Raw genomic sequence first — 22,632 nt, 5'->3', positions numbered from 1 at the left:
TCTACAACAAAGCGTCCCGAAGCGACCCTCTCCTACCTCGATGCGTGCTTCATGATCGGCTACCAGGTGCTGCTACTGTCCGATGGGAACGGCGATTTCACGAGGGCGATCGGTGACTTCATGGCAGGGCTGTTGTAGGGTTTTTAAGGAAATCTAGGATTGGGGGTTTTTTTTTTTGGTGTGGAGTCGAAGAGGGAGGGGGAAGAGGAGAGAAGGGAGGGGGGGTTGGAAAGGGTGAGGGAGAAGACCAAAAGTTTTTTTTTTTTAATTTTTAAATTTTTAATATCTATGTGGTGCCCAGTCCTTGTTCACGTGGATGTCACGTCATTAGTTAACGGTAAATTTAACAGCAACTTTAATGGATGTATGAAAGTGTCCCAAAATTATAACTTTATGTACCACTCTGGAATAAATAAATAAAAACTTAATGTACAAAATATTGAAAACCAAAAAATTTTTGGGTAGTAAACTGAGATTAACCTTATAATGTAATAATAATTCGACCCTGATAGTGATACTGCAACAACAAAATTATTTGGACACGTAAACTTTACGCACTTACTAAAATATATTTGGCTAAATAACCGAAATGGTCCATGAGATTTGCATAACTCATCACTTTGGTCCCTAACATTTCAAATCGATAAAAGTGGTCCCTGAGATTGTCCACCATCCATCATTTTGGTCATTTCGTTAAGTGTCCCGGAGCTCTTGGCCGGAAGTTTGGGCAACTTTCAAAGCTTCGTAACTCAATCATTTCGTAACCAAATTCGACCCATAATGTATCAAAATGAAGATAGGAAATTGTAGAATAAGATTATACCTATTTGGAAATCCAATGGTTGCCGGAGATGGCCAGAAAATAGCCTCAAAGTTGATTGGTCCAAGGGAAAACTTGAAAACTCTTTGGAAACTGGGTAAATTTTAAACGTTCATAACTTCTTCAATACTCCATGAAATCAAGTGATTCAAAAACGAAAATCATACTTCTCGATGAGAAGAAGAGAATGGTACCTTTTTTGATGGCTAACTCACCGTGTTTTGGCCGAAAAAAACTGTTTGAAAGTGGCTATCTTGGTCTCGAGTTAGCCACTTTCGAGCCATTTTCCAGCCAAACCAAGGCAATTTAGCCATCTAAAAAGGTGCCATTCTCTGTCTCGTCAAGAAGTATAACTTTCATTTTTGAATCACTTGATTTCGTTGAGTATTGAAGAAGTTATGAACGTTTAAAGTTTACCCAGTTTCTGGCGAGTTTTCCATTTTTTCCTCAGACCAATCAACTTTAAGGCTATTTTCAGGCCATCTCCAGCAGTCATTAGGCTTCCAAATAGGTATAATCTTATTCTACACTTTTCTATATTCATTTTGATATATTATGGGTCGAATTTGGTTGAGAAACAATTAAGTTACGAAGCTTTGAAAATTGCCCAAACTTCCGGCCAAGAGCTCCGGGACACTTAACGGAGTTTTTAACGGAATGACCAAAATGATGGATGGTGGACAATCTCAGTGACCACTTCTATCGATTTGAAATGTTAGGGACCAAAGTGATGAGTTATGCAAATCTCAGGGATCATTTTGGCTATTTAGCCAATACATTTTAATAAAGATGAATATGTACCATTATATGTCGGCCCTCATCATATTAAAGAATATGTTAGTAAATATATTAGTTTACGTGTCATCACCTCACAGCAACAAATTTATATGCAAATATCCAACGTAATTGGTAAGGAATGAAGAAGTTGAGGTTCCATTATAAAATTAATCGGTAATATAAAGAACAACCCAACATCATAATAAACAGACTCATATTCCATTGACATGGTTATCAAATGTATCGTGTACCAAAAGCCTCTTCAATAATTGACGACATGAATACAACTAATTAGAAGCAATAGTAGATGCCCACATATATATTTAGATTGCTTACTTGAATCATAAAAAAAGTTAATATTCAAATCTCTACGTTTATTCCTTTTTGGTGAAAAGGCAAACCAACAACATAACTAAGAAAATGACAGGGAAGACAATATCTTAAGAGCTAATTTGAGATTGTGGTGCTTTTAGATTAATTCAAAAGGTTGTTTATGTTCCCCATGTGCATTGGTTTATTTTAATTAATTTAGCAGAAATTTTCATTTTTATGTTCATTCTGCCAGTGAGTTTATTTTAATTAATTTAATAAAATTTTCATTTTTGGTTTCTAGCCTTCTTGGTAATTGAATGTTTGAAATTTTTTAATTTGTATAATTAGTTTTGAAGTTGGTTTCACAAGGAAAATACGGAAAAAGTATATTTTGCACCATTTTATTTGGTCTTCTTTGATGTACGAGGCAAGAAGTACCAGAAGTGTTTCGTTAAGATTCCCTATTTGAAACCCTAGTATCATGAGTTTCCAAAACAGAGTCCTATTCATTTGGTCTACATTCTCCTCATTTCCTTTTGGTTTAATAGGCTTTGGTGCAGTCATTCTGATTGTATTTACAATAGGTTGCCTTTCTATTAACTTCTTTTTTATATACTAATTTATTTGTTAAATAATGGTTACTCATTTTTGCAGAATTTAAAGGGTGGGTGGATTTTCAGCTTCCTGTTCTAGGTGGGGGATTTTAGTTTCACTGTCCATTTTAATATGATGGTTTCCATTTTATATTGATTACTTATGTAATGCAAGGTGGATGTACTCATTAATCTTGAGTGACGTAGATATGGCTATCAAGTTTTCAAAGTACACTAATATGTATTTTTATATTATTTACGGTTTAATTTTATTAAGGTATTGTATCGGATACAAAATGACACTAATTCTATTTTCAATGTATATATATTAATTAAAAGTCAACTTTATTTTAAATGTAACTGATGATGCTTGCAGGGATTAATAGTCCTTAGTCCCACCTTGCTTCAACCGAAGTGATCCTCATTGCTATAGCATACTTTGGTTGCCCTTTGTTTCAAATTGCTACCACTCAGAAATTGGAATTATCACAAATTTGGTTTATTTTAAATGTAACTGATGCGTGCAGGATTAATGTCCTTAGTCCAACCTTACTTCAACTGAAGTGATCCGCATTGCTATAGCATTCTTTGGTTGCCCTTTGTTTCAAATTGCTACCACTCAGAAATTGGAATTATCACAAGTTTGGTTTATTAATGCTTGGAATAGAGATGGTTTCAGGGAAGAAAATATACGATGGAGTAATACTTTGCACAGGCAGCTTCAAGGGAGAGGAGAAACATGCCTTGACTAGCATGTATGTGGATGTTGGTTTTTCTACAACCAATGAGTCTTCACAAGAAATGAAGAAATGTTGTGTATAAAGATATTTCGTATCAATCTAATTTAGGAACGCGACTTTTTTGAATTTATACTTAATATGATGCGGTAATCATCTTCTTTTTGTTTTTGTAATTTGTCTTATGACGGAAAAAATAAATGAAAAGTTAAGCTATCCACTTATACAAGCACATTTAAAATTAATTTGTAACATAAACCATTACTTTACGTACGTGAAACATGACAAATTTTTAGGACTTGCATCATAAAGAAAAAGTTTATCGCTTGCTGATACATTAAACATGTCTTTTCAAAATGCAATAAAGAATAACTAACGCAAGATATCTTTAGGGGCCATAGTTAAAAAAAAAAAGATCCTCTTGCAAGCACGATATGATTATATTTGCCGTGATTAAAATTAGATTTTTCTTCTTTTTAGCTTGTTTTGGCTTATATTATCTAGTTAAAAAAAACATCCTCTTGCAAGCACGATATGATTATATTTGTTGTGATTAAAATTAGATTTTTCTCCTTTTTAGCTTGTTTTGGCTTATATTATCTGACAGGGAGAGAGGAAGCGCACGACAAAGAGAGTAGAGAGAGATGTGTTTGTAGGGTTGTGTAGAGGATATGATATTCCTCTACGCAATGCCTTTGTTTATAGTAATAAGGGAGGGAATAATCATTCTTCTCCAAGAAATACAAGTTCTAATAGGAAAGAATAACTAGAATCAAATCTAATATAGGATTTACAGATTCACACTTAAATACAAAATTTATAACATAGCTAACATTTTTATTATGTTATTTAAATTTATTGTTGATACGATTTTTCTTTAGTTTTGAGGAATGCGAGAAATAATTTTAAAATATTATTAATTTTATTATTAGATATGTTTGTATATGTTGGTGACTAGTTCGGACTTCAAGTTTGTAATTTTATTGTGATATTTTTTTTTAGACAGAGGGTTAACTTTCTCTGTGTGGTTTATTTACTCAGTTTGAGGACAATTTAAATGGCATATTCATATGTGACTTTTTTTTGCTATCATGTGGACATAAAGTTTCATTTTTTGTGGCATTTTTTATATGGGAGATTGATCAGGAACATTATGTTTAGCTTCCTTTCATTTTTGTGCTTTTCTCCTTTTAAGTTGAGAGGTTTGCAGTATCTTAATTTATCTAACAGTGCAAAAGTTCATACAAATTTTTAGCCAAAAATAAAATAAAATAAAAGAATGTCTCTTGACAATACAAATATTAAAACTAAACATTGTACATCGCGCTTAGCACATTGTAACTGTAAGAATGTCTTTATACGTGAACCAATGTAAAAAGAAAAAATAACTGTACACACCGTGCGTAGCGATCCGTGATGTAAAAAAGGCCTTTTGCACCCCCATAAGCGCGTGCAGAAAGGCTAGTAAATTATTATTATCGCATCCAACACATAATCGCAGTAGTTTTATATAAAAAGTTTACCAAACAGTTATACGCTGTTTTTTTTTATTTAATAAAATCACTTTCATAAGAAAAACTTATTAAACACTAAACAACTTTATTTTGCAGTAGTTTATTCTCACATAAGAGTAGAAGCAAGTTTTTAAAAAAGCATAGCAATACCAAACTAACCTTTAATTTGTGAAAAAATAAAAAAGAGATGGGGAAGATAAGAAAATTCAGTCATTTCTAATGACTGAAACAACCAAATTGATGTGCTTGGTTCTGGATTTTGACAAGTGATCGGCGACGAGCTCAGAGTACCTACGAAATAGATCGTCCATGATATCTTTTCCGAAGTGAGATTCGATCATCGACTCAACCACAGCTCTTACGGTCTTGGCCACTCGCTGCCCACTAGCTACGGCAGATATTTCTGCACCACCATCCCAATCAATTTCAAAGGCTTCAAGGCGGTCTATTGTAAATGATCCTTCTTTTCCTAACTCAAATTTCAGTTCCTCTTCACTTGGGGCATAGTACGGAGCGTTGAATGAATCAACCTTTTCCTCTTCAACGAGACCCTATACCATTGCATATACCATATGTTAGTAGGCAACAAATTAAGCTAGTGTTTGTACACACTAAAATATATATGCTTAGGAAAAATAAGAAAATTATTTGGACACATAAAAACTGATACATTTACTTAAGTTGTTTAGGGATAAAACCCTTGCAACTCATGTTTTTTAAACAAAAAACCATGTAATTTTAAACATCTGAATAAAATCCAAATTTCAAATAAGCTGCCATGTAGACAAATAAATGACATATTATCACAAATATTTCCAATTTATGCCACAACACACACTAATCATTGATGACACAATGAACCCTACATGGAAATTCGTATTATATATGAACAATATAGATGTATATACCCAGTAGTAATATATATTCTGAAAAAAAAATTGTAAATTAATTTACCTATATTTTGTAGATTCGTTAGTTTAATATTTAGTCAAATAACATTCTTATATTTTGTAGGTAAATGTATTACTACATATATTAGGCACTTTTATTGGTGTTAGAGATATGTGCTTAATTAATATATTTATATTTACATGTAGGTACATTAATTCTGTTATTACTTAGTAGGTACAGTGATATTCTTAACCGAAAATAATACACATAATTTGTTTTATAGAATCATGTATTAGGCATTGTCTTTTAATTTTTTTTAAATAAGAATTTTTTTAACCAATAGATGAGTCTGAAATTTATTGTGGAGACAAAAACTTCCAAGTTAATTCCTACATCAATACAATTCAAATGCCAACAATACACGTTACAAGCAATAAAACCTCTTTCCATTTTATTCCTACATCAACATACAAAGTGCAATACTGACATAGTTGAGGGTACTTGTGGGAACCCAAAAGATATGACACACGAGCTTAATTTGGTAAAATGGTTGGGTGAATTCTAGTCATTGAGTTGTAGTCAAGAAAATAAACTTCATTGGGTTTTAATTAGAAAAATTTGAATTTCATAGACTAAAGTTATATATTTAGCATTACTTATGAAAATTAATAGAGAAAAAACGGATTCTTCATAAGTTAGTCTATAAAACTCCATTCATAATAAAAACAAAGACTTGAATATCATTTTAAAGAAGAAGAAAAAAAATGTAAACTCAATTGTTATACTTAAATAGTTGATAGGTCATTTCTTCGAAGGTTTGATTCTTGGAATTATTGTTTCTCAATAACAGTAAATTTGTAGTAAAAAAGTTGAATTACGAAGAAAATTTTTCTTAGGAGATGAAGAGAACTATAACAGAAACTTAAAACTAAATATTGCATATTTATCTATGTATTTACCTCTGAAACCATGCTCATTAATGCATGAGCTAGGAGTTCCCATTGGTAGCAACTCTCTTGAGTTGATGGGTCAGAGGACGACCTGCCTATGAGTGAGAACACCATTCGTCCTCCACCTACTATTTCTTCAGCCCTGGACTTGAGAAATAGCAAAAAGTCCTTGTGAAATTGAAGTGAATATGCTTCCAAAACGCATTGAGGGCTGGTTTTAGAAATGTAAATCTTTCCTTTGTTCAATGCTTTGCCAGCTGCCTGGCAATCCAGGCCAGGAGGGACTTGAGAGAGCCAATGAAGACTAGAAGAAGAGTGCACGAAATGCAAACTCTTGGCTGGAAACAATCTGCCGTAAAACGAGCCTGGCACGGCGGAGATAAAGAAAGACCCGAATCCAGCACCTTTTTCTTCCTTCAGTTGGTTGTAGAATGCCGGGAGTGACATAAAAATGGTGTTGAAGTCGTTGCTAAAGAGGTCGTTTAGAAACACTCTAAACTCTGTGGATGATGTTGAGCAGCTACTTGTGGCATGTATGGCATCAATTATTTCAGAGATGAGTAGTAAGGTGTTTGGTCCAGATGAGCAACCCAAATCAGCTATTCCCATGCTCCCAATTGGTGCTATATTTGAGCACAACATTTTTTGTACAGCTTCATCAATTATTGGCTTTACGACGGATAATATTTTTCTCTACAAAAAAAAAATAATTAGATTAATCAATCGAGATCCATGTAAAAAAAAAACAATATTAGTTGATTTTGGCTAGTTCTGTTCGCTTAATGTCCTTCGTTATCATTGGATGATGTTGTTGTTGAAAGTAAAAAATAATGTGTACCTGAACTTTAGAGTTTTGAGCATAACTAGTCTCGTCATTGCCTTTGTTCATGTGAAGTATTTGCAGCACCTCCATCTCTCTCTCTCTCAACAGTCTAGAGATCGATGTATGCCTATAATTTGTTACTTATGAAACCTTGAAGTGATGTTGGTGGTGGATATACAGACTCCGTTTCGAAGAATATTGTTGCTCACCAAAGTGGTCGTGATGGTGAGGCTTATAACCTTACTTATCTTAACAACTGGTAAAGATCGAAGAGGCAAGCGTGAAGGGAAAGAAAATGAATATCTTCTATATTTCACACAAAACGTAATAATTAATATTACGTACGTACTATATTATGCCATGTGTCACCTGTGGGACCACATGCATGCATTCTAACCTAACGTTAATAAAACCTAAGGCCAACAGCCAGACAAAACTCTACCTTATCTATTTCAATCCCCAAAATAGTGAAAGTCCTTAATTAACTCTATCTATACGTATTTACCTGTATAATAGAATCAGCTGATCGTAAATAGAATTAAGGATATGTTATAAGAAATTTAGAATGCAGAGCCGGTTGTGAGGTTTCTGAAGCTCAGGAAAAATTTAAATGGTGATCTTTTTAGACAAAATATTCCCTTTTTTTTTCTAAATAAACAAAGATAATAATTATAAAAATCTTGAATGTCTTCTTTGATATTTTCATTAATGCTTAGTATTATGATAAAATCGGCATCGTTGCTTCTAAAAATATCTCAACAATTAACACAGCGAATCAGCAATTTAATAACTAATAATTATAAAAATCTCGAATATCTTCTTTGATATTTGTATTAAAGCTAATACTATAATAAAATAGCTATCGTTATTTCTTAACAAAAATCTCAACAATCACCACGGAGAATCGGCAATTTAATTAACTAATAAACAGAACAATAAGCTTGGAATATTGGACTTAATTTTTTTCCCTTGAACTCGAAACTTCCAATCTCAATTGTAAAGACCAGAATCTCTGTAATCATACAATGATACAGTTACATAAACTGACTGATTAATACAATTAATGAATAAATAAAAACAATAAACTCATTTATTGTCCCATATAATATGCAACATGTTTAACAGTTACAAGAAATTGTAAATGCTGAATATATATATATATATATATATTTCTTAGTACATCGATATTTTTACACTAGGGGGAGCGGTAGTTCGACTAAGCCACACAATGGGTAGCCTAATTTGGTATCGAATTCGTCATCCACGAGATTCAAACTTAAGACCTCTCATTTCCAAGTAAAGAGGAATATCACCAGACCATAATACTAAATGGGCGTAAATGCTTAATATTAAATGAGTGGAAACAGGATTGTAGTATCCCACATCGACGACGTGAGGGCTGTCCTTGGGCCTTATATGTATTCGCTCGCATGTACTCTTCAGAGACGCGTTTTGGAGCTGCGGCTTGCAAAAACAAACCCGTGAGTGGGGTCGGACCGGTGCGCCGGGTTCCACCACAAAGCGGACAATATCTCTGCGGAGGAAGGCGTGGTTACATTGTTTGGTATCAGAGCCAGACTCACGGCCGTTCGGTGTGCCGACGAGGACGTCGGTCTCCCTAAGGGGGGTGGATTGTAGTATCCCACATCGACGACGTGAGGGCTGTCCTTGGGCCTTATATGTATTCGCTCGCATGTACTCTTCAGAGACGCGTTTTGGAGCTGCGGCTTGCAAAAACAAACCCGTGAGTGGGGTCGGACCGGTGCGCCGGGTTCCACCACAAAGCGGACAATATCTCTGCGGAGGAAGGCGTGGTTACATTGTTTCTTCCGAACTGTGTAAATGGTTACGTCACTCTCACGTGACGGCCAGCACGCCCTCCTTCGGGACGGGGTGTGTCAGGAATCCATAAAAATAAACGACCTATAAAAAATAATAATGCAACAATAATTTTTTTTTAGAAAGAACAATAAAATTATTTGGAAATGTAAAATTTACATACTATAAAGGGTGTATTCAATTGAGATTTTGAAGGATTTTAATTCTTGTAGAGGTATTCAATGAGGATTTTAAGTGATTCTCTGAAATTCAATCAGGATTTTAAGATAATTTATTAAAATCTTTAGAAATATGAGTGTATACAATTAGAATTTTAAAAAAAATTATAACATTCCAGGTGTATTTAATTAGAATTTAATTTTAAAGAATTTTAAAGGATCGAAGCTTCAAGCGTAAGCTACAATGGTGATTGATACCATGTTAAGCTATGTCGATTAATCATTCATACACAATAATCTTGTATATTGAAGGAAGAACAATAGAAGGTTTTAGAGAGAGAGAGAGAGAGAAGAGAGAGAGAAATAGAAGTTCTATGTATTTCTTCTTAACCGAGTAATTACATGAGGTTAGACTTATATAGTAGCTAGAGAAACATCTAACTAACTAACTAATATAATAGGATTATGACAAGTGTCTCAATCTTACACCCTATACTCTAACAGTTTCTTCTTTGTTCGTTCTGTTTTTTCCCTTTGTGATTGCATTTTCCCTTTCCTACCAATTCCTTTATAGTCCATTCTCCACAATTCTTTGGCATTCTTTTTTTTTTTTTGGTCATTTCCAATTCGATTTGTAGACACTTTTCATCACAATTCGTCGCAATTTATCAAGTCAGTATATCGAATTTTGGTGTTCTTACTAGTTCGAGTGTTATCTACACCACCACCTTCTCTCTCTGCCTTTGGCAGCGTTTGCATATGTATCTCCACAGGCTTCATTGCTAGTTTTTGTCCAGCTTGTGATTGCGATTGAAGAGCTGTTCTCAGCTGATAGAGGCGACTGAAGTGGGGATGCTTTGTCGGAAGCGTGGAAGCGGGCTGCTGGATGGGATTTTCTGGTGTGGAAACGGCTGCAGCATAGATCTAGGTTGTTCTTGGTTTTTTCTGGTTTGGGGTTGGGCTTTTTCTATGTTTTTGAGCTGGTTCTTTTTTGTTTGTATATTTTATCTGTGGGTCAGTAATTTGTGAATTTTTGTTATGTGTTTAATAAAGGCTCCTGCTTTTAGTTGACAAAAAAAAAAGTTGACTTTGAATTATTTGATGAGAAAAATGATGACAAATTTCAGAGAGTTAGAAAAGATAGGCACGTGCAAAGCTAAATTGAGCATATAATTTAAGGAAAACTAATGAAAATGACTTGAAAACTTTGAGTTTTAACGATAAGGACAAAATAAAGTGTAAAGTGAATAGTACCATGATTGACATTTTAGTGTAAAATTGTGATTTTTCGTTAAAATGAACAGTATCAAGAGCTTTCCGTTAAAGTTCCCTATAATTTAACAATCTCAGCCAAATACATGATGATTCGAAAAATGCCCTTGATATGTGTCAACTTCTAGTCTTCAAATTCTCAAATCTAGAATCCTTTACTGTATAAATTGAGAAAAGAGAACCAAAATTTCTTGATGGTGGATTATGATATTATTGATTTGTGGAAGGGTTTGACATGACCAAGTGGCTCCCACCAAGCCAAATTAGAGCCTTTTGGCCATCGGGCTATGCATATTGAGCTTGCCTGGCAGCCCGTTTGCTGGTGTTTTCTTTTTATCTCTAAAGGACGAAATTTAAAAAAAAATATTAAAAATTCTAATTTTTTCTATAAATATCTAAGTCATTTTTACACAATTTCTCACCTCTTTTTAATCCTTCCATACCATCTTACCTTATTTTAAGCTAATTCTTCACATTCCATTCATCTCAAACACTCTTTTCCATACACACCTCTCTCTTACCTCTTCCAATAATCTAAATTTAAAAATTTCAATTATTTTTTCAAAAGGCACTCAAAATATGTCTGGATAACCTTATTCATTTAACAACAATTAACACTCAAAATATGTCTGGATAAACTTATTTTAATATGATAGTTTAATTCAATGAACCAATAAAGTTAAAGAACAAACTTAAAGATAATAAATTATTGAGGATGCTAAAAAATAGCGTCTTCAGTTGAAAATGGTATATAAATATGGTCTGACATTGTTCATTTAAAAATAATTTTTTACATGGCTATAACTTTGGACAAGGCTAAACATAACTCATTCGGTTGGAGATGACCTAAGAAGCCTATATTTTGGCACTAAAACGCCATCATGGTGTTGCCATCAAAAGCCCAAGCGGTAGAGATGCTTGTTTAAATAGATAATTAAGCTACAAAACATATTAATAGTCCCACCATGCCTTGAATGGAAAGTCACAGATGTTAACTACATTGAAAATATTTGAGAATTCAAGAGAAAATGAAGAAGAAAACGTAACAGAGAGAAAGATGAACGAGAGAATTTAGAGATAGAAATATGAGACTTGTATTCACTTTTACAGAATGATTAACAATTCTGTTTTTATAACAAAAATCCTAACTCTAACCAAACACTAACAAACTTACTAATTAATTGCCGACTTGTACAATCATTTTAACTAACCACCTAACTAATGGTGTAGAACCCTTAAGAACAGACCTGATGAATCTAGAGTCTCTACCAAGGACTCTACTGAATTTTGCTAAAAACATAATGATTGTGAATTGTTGATTCGTAAATTTGGCATGACAAAAATAAAGGGTTAGTTGTGTGATTAGTTGGTTGATTAAACAACTAACTAAATATTTAACTTATCGTAATAAACAGACACATGTTTCGTTCACATGATTATCAAATAATAATTGAGCAGATGGATATAACCAATAGAAGTAATAATAGATGGCCACATATATATATTCCCGATTGTTCACATAAATCATATCAAAAGCTAATAAGCACGTCTCTTTTTTTCCTTTTTGGTGAAAAGGCAAACCAACAACATAACTATGAAAATGACAATGAGACAAGATCCTTAATTTGTGAACGAAGATAAGAATCCAGTCCCTTCTAATGACTGAAAAAAACCAAATTGATGACCTTGGTTTGAGTTTTTGATAAGTGAAATGAAATAGATCATTCATGATATCTTTTTCAAAATGAGATTATGGACTCAACCACAGCTCTTACGGTTTTGGCCACTCTTTGCCTACTAGATGCGCCAAATATTTCTGCACCACCATCCCAATCAATTTCAAAGGCTTCAAGGCTGTCCATTGTAAATGATCCCTTTTTTTTTTTTTTTTCTAACTCCAATTTTAGTTCCGCTTCACTTGGGACATAGAATGGAGCGTTGAAGGAATCAACCTTTTCCTCTTCAATGAGACCTTATACCTGTGAACACGAAAAATTCCTGAAAAGAAAGAGACAAGAACAACGTGCACAAAATAATATTTGTATTTGATGATTTTGGGTTACAATCTCTCTCAAATTTGATCATCTGATTCGATCTCCGTAAGGTGTTGATTTGTGGATGTGCGATTGATCCAAAGGGTCGTTGGGCTTGATCTAAGGATGAACGTTCTTCAAGGGCCGTGGGCTTGATCTTGAAGGTGGATTTGAGCGAATCTTCAAGGATCCATTGGGGCTTGATCTTAAGGATTAGCATTTCTTCAAGGGCCGTTGAGGCTTGATCTTGAATAACGGTGATGAACGGATCTTCAAGGGGCTTTTGGGCTTGATCTTGAAGAACAATGATTGACGGATCTTCAAGGGCTTTTGGGCTTGATCTTGAATAACGGTGATGAACGAACCTTCAAGGGCTTTTGGGCTTTGATCTTGAAGGACAGTTGGATGTGTGGATTTGTCGACGTTGTTGATCCAAATGGTCGTTGGGGCTTGATCTTAGGATGAACGGACGATGAACGATTAACACTTTCTTCAAGGGCCGTCGGGGTTTGATCTTGAATTGGTGGAAGTTCTTCAATGGCCTTTGGGGCTTGATCTTGAATTGGTGGAAGTTCTTCAAAGGGGTCGTCGGTGCTTGATCTTGAAGGTGGATGATTGTTGATCCAAGGGCCGTCGGGGCTTGATCTTGGAAGAACGATGAACGAAGAACGAAGAAGGCTTTCTTGATTCTTCGGGATGAACGGATGATGAACGATGAACACTTTCTTCAAGGGCTGTCGGGGCTTGATCTTGCATTGGTGGAAGTTATTCAAAGGCCTTTGGGGCTTGATCTTGAATTGGTGGAAGTTCTTCAAATGGGCCGTCGGGATTTGATCTTGAAGGTGGATGATTGTTGATCCAAGGGTCGTCGAGGCTTGATCTTGGAAGAACTATGAACGAAGAACGAAGAAGGCTTTCTTGATTCTTCGGGAACCTGAATGCTTGAGAGCTTCGGAGTTTCAGAGCTTCAGAGCTTCAAGGTGTAATATGAATTGGTCCAATGAAATGAATGAAATTGGCTTCTATTTATAGAATTTTCCAAGGCCTAATTTTGAATATAATATTCCAGATGAAATAAGTCGTTTCTGCCAGGTGTTGACACGTGTCTTGTTTGATGACTTTTCCGATGATTCTCGATTTTTTGTTTAGACACACGCTACGTGTAAAATTTATGTAATACATGAGCGTTGAAACTTTGATTTATCGGTCAACATTTATTTATCGAAATTTCGATGTCTACAATACCATTGCATATACCAGATGTTACTAAGCAATAAATTAAGCTCATGTTTGTACACGCTAAAATACATATTCTTATGAAAAATAAGAAAATTATTTTGATACACAAAGCTAATATTTTTACTTACGGCTCTTTAGATATAGACTCTTGCAACTCATGTTTCTTAAAAAACCCACCTAATGTTAAACATCCAAATAAAAGCAATCCAAATTTAAAATAAACTACACATAGACAAATAAGTGACCTATTATATATCACAAGATATTTACAATTTATGTCACAACACCCTAATCATGATGAACAATGAAACCCCATATGGAAATTCATATTATAAATATTAATAACGTATATATACATATTAATAATATATATCATGACAAAAAATTTAAAAATATGTAAATTAATTTGTCGATATGTTTGTTAAATTTTTCAGTAAATGACATTTCCTATATTTTGTAAGTAAATTGTTTTTCATGTATTATTATTATTATGGGAGCATTTTTGCTCACTACCATTTAGTGTGGTGTATGTTCACCATCCTATTTATCACCATTATATAAGTTTGAATTTCGAGATTTGTGTAGTAGATAAACATAAATCTCAAAATTCAAACTCATCTAACGGTGATAAATAAAGTGGTGAGTAAAAATGCACTCTGATTATTATTGCATAAAATTATGTATGTTTCCTTCTCCCACTTTATCTCTATTCATATCTCCAGCAGCCACAATCTCCTCCCTCATTTCCCTTCAATTATTCCCTCTCCTACCTTCACCAGCACTCCATCCAAACTCTAATGGCATAGAAAATGTGAAGAAAAAAAAATATAGAGCCTGGAACCATGGCTTTTAATCTCTTGTAATTTTTTGTTGTCATGCCGACAATTTTATTTTCATTTTTCTGTGGTTTAGAAGGAGAGAATCAAATGCCCGCATGTGAAGTTAGAAATCCTAGAGTTTGAATAATTTCAACAAAAAAAAAAAGGCTTAATTGGATTAGGGAGGGAAGGAAAATACATTGACGACAATTAAAAATTAGTTTGATTGATTTCATAATTATTTTATTAATGAAAAACATAATTATTTTTCTATTAATAAAATTGCATAATCCACCTCATTTGCCACATATGAATGAAGAAAGTTGGGGTTCCACCATAAAATCAATTAGTAATTGGGGAGTTGCCCAACTTATTTATAAACTCATGCAATGTCTCTCCTCCCATCAACGTGTGACTCATTCTCAACACGCTCTCTCACGTGTGGCGAATTTTCAAGCCCAATACGTGGACAACACAACGGGGTGACGTGGAGCGTGTGTGGCCTTTTGGCTTTACACATTGGACAACCTACTTTGATACCATGAAAAAAGTTGGAGTTCCACCATAAAACAAATTGGTAATGGGAGAGTAATCCAATTTACTTATAAGCTCATACAAAATTCATCCTCCCATCAACGTGAGACTCGTTCTCAAAACCATGCACCCCAGTTGACACAAAACTGATATGAAATTGTAATATATTTAGGTGGTAAGAATGTAAAGTTATTACAGCAATAGTTTAGCAAAAGTACAAGTGGATTGGGCTTCGTTCACCCAAAAAAAAAGCAGTCCATTGGGCTTCTGAGTGCTCAATGTGCTCTGGATGAGTCCGTAATGGGCCAAGCCCGTATTAAATCACATCCCAAACGAATCCAAATTCAGATATCTTGTCGACACCGACCTCGTTCTTACGAATTCTTTATCTTTTTTTTTTTTCACCAAAAATCTTTTTCAATATAGAGAGTTGTATTCAATTGAAATTTTGATTTAATTATTTTCTTTTATGAATTTAAAGATATTTAATTAAAATTTTAAATAATTATGTGAAAGTTTAGGCGTATTAAATTTTAATTTTAATTTTTTTATATATAGTCAACAAGAAGTAAATATTAAATAATTTAAAAAGATCGAATAATTCGAAATTTTTTGAAAAAATTAGTATTTTTAAGGTTCACAAATTTCACATTTCTCTATCAACAATTTGAGAAACTTTGCATAAAATCTCTAGAAACATTTAAATCTCATCAAAATTCATAAATTTATAAATCCATTAAAATTCCAATTGAATAAGCGGGTTTTGGGTTTAGGTTGCTACAATTTTGGCATCATATAATCTAATAAGATTACGCGGACAGCAAAATCAGCATCTCCAAAAGTTGAAAGCTTTCAGAAAAGCGTAAAGGTGGAAGGTGGCCACTGACCAAGTGATCAGACGCCACTAGAATTTGTTGGAGTCCAAACAAAGAGAGATTCCCCACTGCGATTTCGTCGTCACCTTATCTTTATTAAATCGTCCCTTGCGAGCTGGGTTTAGTTCGCGTCAGCTGATTCCTGAAGGGTGGAAGAAAACCCAAAAACCCAAGACTGCAGATCTTATCTCGTCGATCAGGTACTTGCATATTTTCGATTTTTTTTCAGATTTTTGGTTCTGGGTATTTGAAGAAATGGAAAAAGATGGGATCTTTAGAATGTGCAGTGACGGAGAGCACCTGAAACTCGGCCAACGGCGAGTTATGGAGGTCGTTTTGGAGAAGAAAGACGCTGCTGATTGGGCTTACAGAGGCGAAGGGGCTGCTAATCTTGTTCTCGCTTATACCGGATCCTCCCCTGCTTTTGTATGTTTCACTCTACCTTGAGCTTCAATCCTGCATTTTAATTTTTAATTTGAATTTTTATGGAAATAGTTGAAATTTGTGGTAGTTTGTGAAAGGGGTTGGAGTTGGGAAATGATTGTTATTATGATCATGCTTGGAGCTTAGAAAGTTTGTGTGTCTGTGTATGTAGATTGGGAAAGTAATGCGGTTGCAGAAAGCTCGAATTAATGGGTCAAAGGCCTCGAACAGTCCCACGGCATTAACCGCCCACGAACTTCTTTTGTGGAAAGACGTGGATGACATTGTAGCTACCTCTAACAAAGAACTTGCCTGCCAACTCTATGTGAAGCACGTCATGAGCCCTTTATTGGGTTCTGCGTACGTTGATGCCGGGGTATGTGAAAATCTGAGTTTATACATGTACAGATGAATATGTTTGTTGAACGGAAACTATGTTGATGTTTTGTCTATCTTTCCGGGATAACTATGCATGAAAGTTTTAAAACTATGTCAATATAGTTTGTAGATTTGGTTTTCCTGTGAACTTGTGCATGAATGGTTTAAGAGTGGCATATAATATTGTTGTATAACCTTCAAGTTGAATTTTGGCAGATGCGTGTCCCTGTTTCCAGGGAATTCTTGGAGTCAGTTGAGAAGAATGTAATTAGTCAGCGTCCTGCTTCTCGAGTTGATGCCACTAAAGTTGACACACAAAGTGATACTGTGCTTCTCATGTCTGATCATTCTCTTTTTCCTCGTGGTAATTAGTGTCTCCCTGTTATTTACAACTTTTACATTTAGAACTATCTGTCCTGCACTTGTCTGTCAATCTTAGCTATTGGGGTTAACATCGTATTCTGTGTGGTGGTTTAATTGAGCTCCAAAGTCAGATGACTTATTTAGCCTATGATCTAGGTTTTCTTTTGCATGCCTGTTTTCCTTGCTTCCACTTGAAATTATCCCTTTACTTTTTACATTTCTCGGATAAAGTATGAGGTAATATATCATCTGGCACCTACACCACAACTCAGAGAAGCAGGAAGAGAAACCTTGAGATGGCATTCTGCTTAGCATCATAGGAAATTTGTATCTTATTCAATGTAGACACATCTATCTATTTGAATATTGTCTTGTGGCATATATGATAAGAAGTTTGCTTCTTTTTTTTGTTTTTTTTGTTTGTTTGTTTGTTTGTTTTAAGTGATAGCTTATTCTGCTTTGTTCATTTCAGTTACTCAAGAAGTTGAACCCTGTATATCTGTAGAGATAAAGGTACTTGTCGTGTAAATTTGTCTCTTTTGCCTTCACATGAGGAATACCCTTGAATTATAATTGACTATTCCCTTTTCCATTTCAATTGTTTCCAAAAATAGCCAAAATGCGGATTTCTCCCATCTTCAAAGTTCATTGATGAAGGAAATTCCATTAAACGAAGCATTACTCGTTTTAGGATGCACCAAGCCCTGAAGTTTCATGATGGAGAGGTACTCTTTTAATATGTTCTTCTCTTAGTTAAATTTTTTACTACACCGGAACTCATTTGAATTGAAATGAATCAAATGAGTTCAATATGCTCAATGGGAATGCCATCTTATCTGATTCTTAGAACTTCTGTGCACAAATTTACACAAGGCCAATCCTGTTATAGTAGATGTTCAATTCTGACTTGGATGCATCTAAATGTATGTTGCAGGTATCAGAATATAGTGAATATGATCCACTCGATCTGTTCTCTGGATCCAACGACAGGATACATAAAGCCATCAAGGATCTCTTCTCAACCCCACAGAACAACTTCCGTGTATTCTTGAATGGTTCTCTAATATTTGGGGGCTTAGGCGGTGGTGCACACAGTACCAATTTGGCAATTAGGGGAGCATTTGAAGATGCACTTAAGGGTGTCATTCAGGGAGGTGATGGAAAGCGCACAAAGAGTTTTTTACAGCTTGTTGCTGAAACAGTTCATAAATCTGGAGTGTTGGACCGGCTCCTTGAGGCCCAGAAACTTGATAATCTTGACATCGAGGGGGCTATCCATGCGTATTATGACATTATTTCTGAGCCTTGCATGGTATGTGGAGAATTGGGTAAAGAAAAAGTGTCACAGAAATATTTGTCATTGCATTCCATGTCTCTGGATGAAAGCTTGAAGATGGTGAAGGACTTCTTGATAGCTACTAGTGCAAAGGACTGCAGTTTGATGATTAGTTTTAGACCAAGGAAAGATGGGAATCCAGGATCTCCTTATAATAACTTGTATCTGGAATCAACCAACCAAACTTTTGATTACAAGGTAAATATCCGTTTACCATTTTGTTCTGACTATTTACCATAGCATGTTACAGTCTTCAAAGGTTTTCTCTAGTAATCTAACCATTTCTTAACAGCTAGAGCACATTTAAAATTATAATCATTACTCTGCTAAGTTGAAAAGTGAAATTCCCAGTGGGGTAAATCAGTCCTTATGACATTAAAATCTTATTTGAGTTGCTTTTTCCTAGGTGAATTTCATTGACCTGGATTTGAAACATTTGGGGAAGATGGAAGAATATTATGAGTTGGACAAAAAGATTGTGAACTGCTACAATCAAATGGTGGAAACTGAGGAAAGACAAAAGAAAACTACCAGCACAAAGGCTCTTCAAACCGCCAATTGAGATTAGTAGTTACAATGCCATGGAGGATTTTTACTTAAAGATTGTGAGTAAGTACAAGTCAGCTGATACAGTCTTTTTTCTGTAAATTATCGATGTTGTAATTGTATTTGTATGTAGACTTGTTGGCTTTTGGCCATTATTTCTGTATTTCCTTTGTTTGTACGCAGTTACTTTAGATTGAGTTATGCATATATAATGCAACTTTGTAATTGGGTAAACATGAACATGGCATGCGGCTTTAGTGCTTACGTATTGTAACATTGAGACGTTTAAGTCAATATTTCATCTTGTTATAAAGTTAATGGAGATTAATGAGGGAAGAAGAGAATGTGATAAAAACACCTTGCTATAAGAAGGAAGGGAGTTTACTTGGATATGAGGTAATTTCTGGGCTCTACAGGGAAAGTGATGTATCAACTAACTTCAGTGTTTCATCAAAGCCCACATGGCCTATTAATTAACACAGCTAGATTTTCGTACTGTTGTACTGAAACAGGAAACCATGGAGTTCTCTAAGAATTTTCAAATGAATGATCTAAGTTCAGTTGTGGGACATTTTTGCATAAGCAGTTTACTGTTCCTGTGTTTTACTTAATCATATTTGTGCATATATATATATAGATTGATATGCTTTAGTAGATTGTCAGGTAAACATAAGGATCTTACAGTTGTGAACAATGGAACCAAAAATTTAACTTTGAGCAGTAACCTATGAGATTTAACTACTACTGTCTGAGGTATAAAGCTTGATTCGGAGTTCAGATTTCTAACCACATTGCCAGAAGAAGAACTTTAGATTTGTTCCTGATGCTGGAAGGGCAGGGACATGTTTCTAGACCAGATGGTTTGCCAGATTGGAAGACTCTGCACTATGGTTGATCGGCTTTGGTATTGTGATCAGCATATGTCAAATACAAAGGCCGTGGGTTCAATAAATCATGCGCTGAACAGTGAGCTCTTCAGCATTCTGTAGGTCTCTCTCTCTCTCTCCCCCCCCCCCCCCTCCCCTATGTGTTGTGTGTCTGTCTGTTTGTGGATGTGCCTGTCTGCTTGTTTGTGTGGATCTAAACCCTTTAGAGTTGACGATTCGAGTGCAACCAAGAAGGAATTAATAGCATTCGAGAAGTGGGTAGAGTTCGTCAAAGTTTGCCCATTCAACTGACCCCACTGAGGGTGAATTGAGAAACTGATTGCCATTACTATTTCCCAAGACATTGTCTAATGTCAGGTCTTCATCAATTTTCTGGAGACATCCTAAGCTAAAACCTCATTAGTAGGTATTCCGGCAATCAGCATATTTACTTAAAGTAAAACATACAATAAACTGACACGCCTATGTGTACGAGCACACACATAGGCAAAGCTTGTTAGACTTTATCTGAAATTGAAGTACATTTGCATCATTTAAATCTTAGGAAAACTAATGAAAATGGCTTGAAATCTTTGCTACAAAATGTTTGATTCCTTGCAGGATAGACTGGCAGGAGATGGGCAATTTAGATAGATGTGTTTTTGCCTAGTAGGGGATGTGGGCACATGTAAATTCTGCATTGATTGCATATTGGAGGGCAGAGGTGACCCAATTAACAACCTTTCTGACCGGCATTTACTTCAAGCCAACTACTGCCGCTGTCATTTTGTACTCGACGGCTTCGTGCCAAGAATGCCCCAAGTGCTGAAGGCATAACTTAATATAGAGAGGGAGAGAGAGAGGGGGGGGGGGGGGGGGGAGAGAAAGAGAGTGAACATTTTATATATAGTATCTTTTTGTTCATGCATTCTTTTGTCATTTGCTTTTTCTACTTTGATCTGGATCATTCTCGCTCGCACATTCTTGATCAAGATCATGTCTAAGGTTTTCGCTCTCTCATTCTCTGTATAGCTCTAATCAATTATTTTGTCTGCATGGTTTGTTTTTGTTTTTCTCTCTGCTGTGCAGTTAGTTATTGACGTACCATTTTTCTCTCGAGTACCTCACTGACACACTGCAAATACTTCAGATGGAATTTATATTTCTGAGCGCAGAAGTACGGAACAAATCTGACCATTGCCTTTTATGCTTTTGCTGCAGAAAACTGTAGTGTCAGTGGAACTGCTGTGTTCAAAGTGCAGGAAAAAGGTGATGAAGTTAATTGCAACAGTAGAAGGGATAACTTCCATTGTGCTCGACCCGTCGAAAAATACAGTGACGGTAACTGGGGATGCCGATCCAGTAAAGATTATCGGGAAAGTGAGGAAATTCAGAAAAAATGCTATGGTTGTGAGTATCGGTCCTCCGCAGACTGAGAAGAAGGATGAGAAGAAAGACGTTCCATACACTCCAAAGGTATGTCAAAGATGCGATGTTTGGTACGTGATTGCCGAAGATGGCTACAGCTACTGTTCCATAATGTAATTGCTATTGTACCATTAAATATTGCTCATAATAATTTGTATTAATTTCATGTTAAACTCACTAATTGTCCATTCGGCTATCAAAAGTTGGCTTTGCAGTCATTTTTTGAAGTCTTTGGAAATATTTGGATTAGAGAAATATTTTAATGGGATGGCAAGTGCATTCGCCCATGAGCGGTAGGTCTCGGGTTCGAGACTTGGGAGCAGCCTCTCCATAAAATGGGGGTAAGGCTAGCCGACATTCACCTCTCCCAGACCCTGCGTAAAGCGGGAGCGCACTGGGTACGACCTTTAGAGAAATATTTTAATGTGTCGGGAACACCGCTCAATACACCAAATGTCATAAAATAAGTGGTTGAAAATTTTTTTTCCAACCATTTGTATTAAACACTTGGTGCACTGGTCGTGTTTTCGGCACCCAAAAATGTCTCGGTTTATATGAAAGATTGTTGTTTAATTAAGCTATTTACACCACTTATGCCATATCCAACCGAATGAGGGTCAAATGGCTCCCTTTAACCTTATAGTTCTGCAAGAAATTATATTTTCATGAACAATACCTTGCCATATTTTATACCATCTCCAACCGAGGGGGCCAAAGGATCATAAGCCAAACATAGCCCTTTGACAAAAAATCATCTTCAACCGAGGGGGCCAAAGGGTCATAGACCAAACATAATTTATTATTTTAATTAAATTAAAATGGTTAATTAAATTAAACTACCATATTAAAATAAGGGTTTTAGATATATTTTGAATATCACTTGTCGCTAAATGATTAAGCCTCATATTTCTTATCTTTCTATAATCTCAATAATTTTTTTGATAGGATTTCGAGTTACACGTATTGCTAATGTGAGTAACTCTCCAAAATTCTTATTTTTATGTAGTCTCAATAATTTTTTGGATAGGATTTCTAGTGACACGTGTCGCTAAAGTGAGTACCTCTCCAGATTTCTTATTTTTATGTAATCTTAATAATTTTTAAGAT

General features: G+C 35.1%; 2 protein-coding genes and 1 long non-coding RNA gene across 4 annotated transcripts; 2 read left to right on the top strand and 1 right to left on the bottom strand.

The window, feature by feature from the left end:
- Positions 1-4,757: 4,757 nt before the first annotated feature.
- LOC103440310 (probable jasmonic acid carboxyl methyltransferase 2) lies at positions 4,758-7,655 on the bottom strand. The gene is made up of 3 exons (XM_008378987.4): positions 7,433-7,655; positions 6,604-7,287; positions 4,758-5,304 (listed from the first exon to the last, which is right to left on the bottom strand). Exons 1-3 carry the CDS (start codon positions 7,505-7,507, stop codon positions 4,960-4,962), a joined length of 1,104 nt encoding a protein of 367 aa, XP_008377209.3. The 5' UTR covers positions 7,508-7,655; the 3' UTR covers positions 4,758-4,959.
- Positions 7,656-15,968: 8,313 nt separating this feature from the next.
- On the top strand, positions 15,969-19,549 carry LOC103440309 (inositol-pentakisphosphate 2-kinase-like). Of its 2 annotated transcripts, none has more exons than XM_008378984.4 (8): positions 15,969-16,385; positions 16,473-16,611; positions 16,781-16,984; positions 17,203-17,350; positions 17,822-17,862; positions 17,964-18,074; positions 18,284-18,883; positions 19,092-19,549. In XM_008378984.4, the coding sequence occupies exons 2-8, from the start codon at positions 16,510-16,512 to the stop codon at positions 19,245-19,247; spliced, it is 1,362 nt and encodes a 453-aa protein (XP_008377206.1). In that variant the 5' UTR covers positions 15,969-16,385; positions 16,473-16,509; the 3' UTR covers positions 19,248-19,549. The 2 variants fall into 2 exon arrangements, with proteins under 2 accessions (XP_008377206.1, XP_017189442.3); XM_017333953.3 differs by having other exon boundaries at positions 16,464-16,611.
- A 345-nt stretch (positions 19,550-19,894) lies between these two features.
- Positions 19,895-21,793, top strand: LOC108173943 (uncharacterized). The gene is made up of 3 exons (XR_011583522.1): positions 19,895-20,220; positions 20,719-21,102; positions 21,319-21,793. It is a non-coding gene; the product is annotated as an uncharacterized lncRNA (long non-coding RNA).
- The last annotated feature ends 839 nt before the right edge of the window (positions 21,794-22,632 follow it).

The sequence above is a fragment of the Malus domestica genome, chromosome 08, assembly GCF_042453785.1.
Source record: "Malus domestica chromosome 08, GDT2T_hap1".
In the NCBI taxonomy this organism is placed as follows: domain Eukaryota; kingdom Viridiplantae; phylum Streptophyta; class Magnoliopsida; order Rosales; family Rosaceae; genus Malus; species Malus domestica.
Note: the sequence above shows the minus strand (reverse complement) of the source record. Positions and strands in the feature narration are given on the sequence as shown.